Below are 8,068 nucleotides of genomic sequence, written 5' to 3' on the forward strand. Positions count from 1 at the left end.
ATGTTATCTCATTATAACAAGACATGTTATCTCATTATAACAAGACATGTTATCTCATTATAACAAGACATGTTATATCTCATTATAACAAGACATGTTATCTCATTATAACAAGACATGTTATCTCATTATAACAAGACATGTTATCTCATTATAACAAGACATGTTATCTTATTATAACAAAGACATGTTATCTCATTATAACAAGACATGTTATCTCATTATAACAAGACATGTTATCTCATTATAACAAGACATGTTATCTCATTATAACAAGACATGTTATCTCGTTATAACAAGACATGCTATCTCATTATAACAAGACATGTTATCTCGTTATAACAAGACATGCTATCTCATTATAACAAGACATGCTATCTCGTTATAACAAGACATGTTATCTCATTATAACAAGACATGTTATCTCGTTATAACAAGACATGTTATCTCATTATAACAAGACATGTTATCTCATTATAACAAGACATGTTATCTCATTATAACAAGACATGTTATCTCATTATAACAAGACATGTTATCTCATTATAACAAGACATGTTATCTCATTATAACAAGACATGTTATCTCATTATAACAAGACATGTTATCTCATTATAACAAGACATGTTATCTATTATAACAAGACATGCTATCTCGTTATAACAAGACATGTTATCTCATTATAACAAGACATGTTATCTCATTATAACAAGACATGTTATCTCATTATAACAAGACATGTTATCTCATTATAACAAGACATGTTATCTCATTATAACAAGACATGTTATCTCATTATAACAAGACATGTTATCTCATTATAACAAAACATGTTATCTCATTATAACAAAACATGTTATCTCATTATAACAAGACATGTTATCTCATTATAACAAGACATGTTATCTCATTATAACAAGACATGTTATCTCATTATAACAAGACATGTTATCTCATTATAACAAGACATGTTATCTCATTATAACAAGACATGTTATCTCATTATAACAAGACATGTTATCTCATTATAACAAGACATGTTATCTCATTATAACAAGACATGTTATCTCATTATAACAAGACATGTTATCTCATTATAACAAGACATGTTATCTCATTATAACAAGACATGTTATCTCATTATAACAAGACATGTTATCTCATTATAACAAGACATGTTATCTCATTATAACAAGACATGTTATCTCATTATAACAAGACATGTTATCTATTATAACAAGACATGTTATCTCATTATAACAAGACATGTTATCTCATTATAACAAGACATGTTATCTCATTATAACAAGACATGTTATCTCATTATAACAAGACATGTTATCTCATTATAACAAGACATGTTATCTCATTATAACAAGACATGTTATCTCTTATTATAACAAGACATGTTATCTCATTATAACAAGACATGTTATCTTATTATAACAAGACATGTTATCTCATTATAACAAGACATGTTATCTCATTATAACAAGACATGTTATCTCATTATAACAAGACATGTTATCTTATTATAACAAGACATGTTATCTCATTATAACAAGACATGTTATCTCATTATAACAAGACATGTTATCTCATTATAACAAGACATGTTATCTCATTATAACAAGACATGTTATCTCATTATAACAAGACATGTTATCTCGTTATAACAAGACATGTTATCTCATTATAACAAGACATGTTATCTCATTATAACAAGACATGTTATCTCATTATAACAAGACATGTTATCTCATTATAACAAGACATGTTATCTCATTATAACAAGACATGTTATCTCATTATAACAAGACATGTTATCTTATTATAACAAGACATGTTATCTCGTTATAACAAGACATGTTATCTCATTATAACAAGACATGTTATCTCATTATAACAAGACATGTTATCTCATTATAACAAGACATGTTATCTCATTATAACAAGACATGTTATCTCATTATAACAAGACATGTTATCTCATTATAACAAGACATGTTATCTCATTATAACAAGACATGTTATCTCATTATAACAAGACATGTTATCTTATTGTAACAAGACATGTTATCTCGTTATAACAAGACATGTTATCTCGTTATAACAAGATATGTTATCAAGTTATAACAAGATATGTTATCTCATTATAACGAAATACATTATTTAGTTATAACGAAACACTGTAGCGATAGATTTTCTTGTTATAATGAGATAGCTATCTTGTTATAATGAGATAACTTTCTTGTTATAACGAGAGAAAATAATTACTGTATGGCATGTATAGGCTGCCATACTTCAGTAGTGTTTAAGTTAACTTGATGCCGTTCTGATATAACATTATTTTTAAGCTGCTCTCATTATTTTTGTGTTTTAATATTTTTTTTATCTTTTCTTTTTCAACATATTTCAAACTGTTTAAAATCTTCTAGTCCATCCAAAAGGTGACAGAGAATGGCGGAATATGTAATATCAAATGACACCAACCACATAATAACAAAATGCTCCAGAAATACATGTATAATAACAAACACTTGTATTTGGTTTCATTGTTTACATTTATTTTGACTTACACAGAAGAGAAAGGTTGCACACATATAATGTACACATATAACAATTGAAATTCATCTGTTCATATAATACTTAATGCCAATAGCTGCCTATTTATATATATGTATATATAATATATATGGTAAGTTTAAGGTTGAGGATATAATGAAGACAGATCTTTCAGATAGAAATTGAAATGAAGAAATGCTGTAATGTAATTACAACCTTTTTGTTAGATTTTATGCAACGAAGACCCCAACTATAAAGGGGATTTGATTTTTAAATAATCATCCTTACAGATTCTTGTTATTGTTGCCAATACAATTTGTTTTTTTTTCACGTTGAAACCATAACTAACAATTCATTGGCGTTTGTTTTGATAAATATATGAATAAATTAGATAAATAAATAGAAAAATAACTTTGTAGACATGAAAAACAACATTGTCATGTTAAGTTCCCTTTATGTCACATTTGTTTGTTGTCCATGTACTTCACACACACAGAATACACTTGACCATTGGGTCAGTTTCCGCCATGCCTAAACATCTCTTGTGGCACCATCTGCCACAGTTGGTGCATTCGTACATGGTTTTCCCTTTCTTCTTCCCAAAACAGAAGGGTAAGTCACATCTCCTTGCAGATGATACTGTGGCATTTGCTAGGAGTTGTTTCAATGCATATCTTCTGTAGGAAGCCACATGACACTGGCGCATGATTGCTGGAGTTTTGTGTCTCACAACTGCAACAGCATTCTGAAATATATACAGTAAAACAATATATTTCATTTCCATGTGATGTTGTACTTGCATATGTTATTTTCTTTCTTAACATGCATTGAAGTGAAATCTTTCCATTTGAACGAATATAAACGGTATGCAGTTGAACCTCCTTTACTTACAGGTCATGTTTTATTGGTATAAACCAAATTTTGCACTGTTTTATTTCACTAAATAAATATATTCAAATCATTTGAAGTTTTATCAGCATTTCTCTGATTTCAAGTTGACAAGGTTTTGCTGTTTGAGATACATAATCATATTTCTAAAACTAAATCAAGAACCATCTTCTTGAAAAAAGAAAATTGGATGACTTCTAAACAGCATTGCCTTATACATATAAAGTTATTATGAGCAAATTTTATAGACAAAGTAGTAGAGACTGAAGGTAATAAATGGTGCCTACCATCAAAACAAATACTCCACACGAGTTGCCGTCTTCTTGTACTGACGAATGTCGCTCCCCCATCTTCCATGTCTGTAGCCCATTCTCTCTTTTCTCCATGAATTTCCTATCAAATCAAAAGTTGATTATCAGGTTCATTCCAATGAAATATGTGAAATATAGCATTTCAAATTCAAGCTGTATCGAAGCTTTACTCGAGTAATTGATTGTTCCCATAGTTCACAAACAGATTGATATTAAGTAGTATAAATAAGTACATTTCTGAATTGTGCTTTTTCAATAATATAGAGGCATACATAAACTTCACTTACTCGCTTTTGTCTTTTGAAGACAATCCAGTTTTATAAATATTAGATGTAGCAGTTACCTACAACAAATAGGTATTTGCAGACTTAATCAATAATGATCATCATGGATATGAATGTTAATTTACCTCCAGTGATTCACAAATTTAGCTGCCCTGTCATGGTTTGGCAGAGAATCCAGCACATTGATTTCCTGGCTGTCCATTGAGGCAACAAGAAGGAACCAGTGGTGTTTATGACAAACTGGCACCAGAACATGCTCATATGTGTGAAGTGGTATCTGTAAATCCGATAATGGTAATATTATTTGTTGACATGTTAGGTAATTACATATTACTACAAACACTACCAGTAATTTGTTTCCAATATGCTACAATGGTATTAATTATTAAAATATCTTTTCCAGAGTTTTATATGTAAAATCCTGACAATGCTCAGTAAAATGTTTAAAGTGAAAACTTGACAAACAAGGGCTTTGTAGCTGTGATTTTGAGCTGTAAAAAGCTTTTATATATGTCATTTGAATATACAGCTAAGATTTATACCTGAGGATATAGCCATGTGAAATTTCCCATTTCCCACTGCACTGGTAGAAAACTAGGTAGGATGTAGGTCTGATCACTGCTTAGAAGTCCCAAATAGGCATGGATGACCTGTTTGAATTAAAAGTAAATAATTTATTATTGTCACATGCGATGATAAAATAATGAAGAATGTTAAATGAGAGTTTATTTCATGGGGTTTAATCAAAACAAACCCTAGAAATGTTATAAACAAAACTTTTGAGAAAATGTGATGTTAAAAACCAAACAAAAAATAAAAACAGAATGTATTGAGCTATTGAAACAAGACTTGTACATAAATAATACTTCTTATAAAGTTTCCTAAATATTCCAGAACAATATAGCATTGCTCTGATTATATATTGCAATACATTAAGACTAACATCACATTTCCCCTTTTCACAATGTGAATGAAAGCAGTACATATAAATGGATCAGTTTTTCACTAAAATATACCAAGTCATATTTTCTTTATTTTATCACCCAGTAATAGTATTTAAAGAAACCAAGCAGTGATTTTCATTTTGAAATGTCTTTTTTTTTTTTTCTTTCAAAATCCATGTTCATTCATATTCATTACTTCACTCTAAAGGTCAGATACATAGTAGGTCACATCTGGCATTTTAAAAATGTGAAGTTATATTTTGAAAAAAGGATTTACCTGATCATTTAACCATTTCTGTGGCAACAGAGTTTTCACATCAGCAGGATGAAGCGTGACTGTTCCAACAGTGATTTTTTTGTTTGGTATCGTCACAGGCCCATGTAGCTCACTTGCAAGGGGAACCTCCTTCAAAGTTTCCAGTATAGTTTCAATGTCTATGTTGTCCCTAAACATTGCTGTCATCACTGCTGATGATAACATAGTCGTTGAAATGGGCTCCTGAACATGTACAAAGGATTGTGAAGAATACCATCTGATGAGAAGATCTCCACACTCCTCCTGATCTTCCTCATACCTCCTTCGCCCATTTAAGTAAAATGAAAGGGTCGAGGAGTCCCTTGCAGCATATGCCATGCAGCCAGGATTCCTGGGTCTTGGCATATTCATAGCACCACACTTCACAAAAATGTCACTGACATCCTCTGTTGGTAGGTCCTTGAAAAATTGAGAAATTGTTTGTGGTGTTGTCTTACTACATGTAGCATCTGTCTTCGATGTCCTTGATGTGGCTCTCTGAGATGTCCTTGTCGTTGTTTTTTTCACTGTCACTTTCTGATGTGTTGGTACAGAATGTTTTCTCCTTGTACGCAGTTTCTTGGATGTTTTTACAGTTTTTAAGTGTCGTGGCACAACTCTCTTCCTAGGTTTTCTTAGAACACATTTCGCTGAAGTCTTCTTTGTGGCCTCTTTTTTCTGTTCACTCTCTTGGGTACGTTGCTCAGGGATGGCAGGAAAATATTTCTTCAGAGACTTTACGTTTACCTTTGTCTTCTTTCCATCGAGTCTGAATACACCTTTCCCCACGTGTTCTGTAATTCTGAATGGACCAGTCCACTTGTTTAACATCTTGTCTCCTTTTCTGTTGATGCGTTTCTTATTCTTGAAAAGCACAAGATCCCCAACATCCAACATAGCGCACTCATGTTTCTTGTCATATTGGGTCTTTTGGATCTTCTGAGCAACTCCAATCTGTTCTTTGGCATCTTTGCGGGATCTGAGGAGCTCCGTAAAAGAGGTTGTTCGATCGTCAATAATTTCCTGGTAGTCCAACTCTGTCAATTGCTCATTGATCCCTACAGAAACTGGAATATCCAGCTGAATGGGCAGAACTGCTTCTCTTCCATAAGTTAGGAAAAAATGTGTTGCCTTTGTTGATGTCTGTATGCAGGTCCGTGTGGCAAAGGCAATTTGCTGGATGTATCTATCCCAGTCATCTTGGGTGTCATTCACATACTTTGAAATTGCACAACACAAAGTCTGATTGTATCGTTCGGTTAGGCCATTTGTTTGCGGGTGGTATGGAGTCGTTAGTCTGTGTTCTATTCCGAGCTTACTGCATAGTGTGTCATTGACCATATTACAGAATTCTCTACCATTGTCTGTTAGAATCACCTCCGGTGTGCCATGTCTGCAGACAGTCTCGATTACAAAATCGGCAATTTCATTTGCATCTTTGGATGGAATCGCTTTGACCTCAGGCCACTTGGTTAGGTAGTCCGTTAACACAATGACATATCGGTTTCCTCTTTCAGTCAGTCGAAGAGGTCCAACAAGATCCATACCAAGCATTGCAAAGGCTTTGTCTTTCACAGGGATTGGGTGTAGGACAGATGGAGTCTTTGCAAGATGATTTTGTCTCTGACATGAATCGCAATGACGCACATATGTTTCAATATCACTAGTCATGCTAGGCCAATAATACCTACTCTTGATCTTTGTTAAGGTCCTATTCATCCCTTGATGACCAGACATAGGATCATTGTGACAGGCAGCTAAGATGGTCTTTACTTCACCTGGTTTGATGACTCTGAGTTGTCCAAATTTTTTGTGACGATAGAACAATGTGCCATCCTCAAGACTATATGGTTTAACCTTCTTCCTGAAGTTACTTTTTGTAGATGTTGCCTAGAAAAAGAAAACAACATTGAAATCAGAATTTTTCCTTAATATCACTTCACCTACATACATTTCCTGTAACCATCAAACAAGTATTCCCTAGATATTACACAAATTTTCCCTAGCTATTTTTTCTATGGCCACCAAATATGTATCCCCCTAGATATTACACTAATTTCCCCCTCGATACTTTTTCTGTTTCTATAAAAAATGTGTCCCCCCTAGATATTAAATTAATTCTCCCTAGATACTTTCTCGATGGCCATCAAATATGTATCCCCCCCTAGATATTACACTTATCTCTCCCTAGACACTTTTTCTATCACCATCAAATATGTATTCCCCCTGAATATTACATAAATCTTTCCCTATATACTTTTTTGATGGCAATAAAATATTTATCCCCCCTTGATATTACATTAATTTCTCCTTAGACACTTTTTCTATGGCCATCAAATATGTATCCCCCTAGATATTACATAAATCTTTCCCTAGATACTTTTTTGATGGCCATTAAATATGTATACCCCTAGATATTACATTAATTTCTCCCTAGATACTTTTTCGATGGCCATCAAATTTGTATCCCCCCCTAGATATTACACTTATCTCTCCCTAGACACTTTTTCTATGACCATCAAATATGTATCCCCCCTAGATATTACATAAATCTTTCCCTAGATACTTTTTCTATGGCCATCAAATATGTATCCCCCCTAGATATTACATAAATCTCTCCCTAGATACTTTTTCTATGACCATCAAATATGTATCCCCCCTAGATATTACATAAATCTTTCCCTAGATACTTTTTTGATGGCCATCAAATATGTATCCCCCCTAGATATTACATTAATTTCTCCCTAAATACTTTCTCGATGGCCATCAAATATGTATCCC

At 32.7% G+C, this 8,068-nt stretch overlaps 1 protein-coding gene across 1 annotated transcript; it reads right to left on the minus strand.

Moving 5' to 3' along the window:
- Positions 1-2,523: 2,523 nt before the first annotated feature.
- LOC138314813 (uncharacterized) lies at positions 2,524-7,361 on the minus strand. The gene is made up of 5 exons (XM_069255362.1): positions 5,270-7,361; positions 4,591-4,698; positions 4,174-4,325; positions 3,741-3,846; positions 2,524-3,310 (listed from the first exon to the last, which is right to left on the minus strand). Exons 1-5 carry the CDS (start codon positions 7,022-7,024, stop codon positions 3,050-3,052), a joined length of 2,382 nt encoding a protein of 793 aa, XP_069111463.1. The 5' UTR covers positions 7,025-7,361; the 3' UTR covers positions 2,524-3,049.
- Between the last annotated feature and the right edge of the window lie 707 nt (positions 7,362-8,068).

The sequence above is a fragment of the Argopecten irradians genome, chromosome 2 (genome assembly GCF_041381155.1).
Source record: "Argopecten irradians isolate NY chromosome 2, Ai_NY, whole genome shotgun sequence".
NCBI classification, from domain to species: domain Eukaryota; kingdom Metazoa; phylum Mollusca; class Bivalvia; order Pectinida; family Pectinidae; genus Argopecten; species Argopecten irradians.

What these genes read in the sequence shown, in the direction of transcription:
- LOC138314813 (XM_069255362.1), bottom strand. Translation starts at nt 7,024, where the DNA reads ATGTCTGGTCATCAAGGGATGAATAGGACCTTAACAAAGATCAAGAGT. An exon ending in AGAAATGGTTAAATGATCAG is followed by an intron (nt 4,699 to 5,269) that starts GTAAATCCTTTT and finishes TAATTCAAACAG; the next exon opens with GTCATCCATGCCTATTTGGG. An exon ending in AAATTTGTGAATCACTGGAG is followed by an intron (nt 3,847 to 4,173) that starts GTAAATTAACAT and finishes TTGATTTGATAG; the next exon opens with GAAATTCATGGAGAAAAGAG.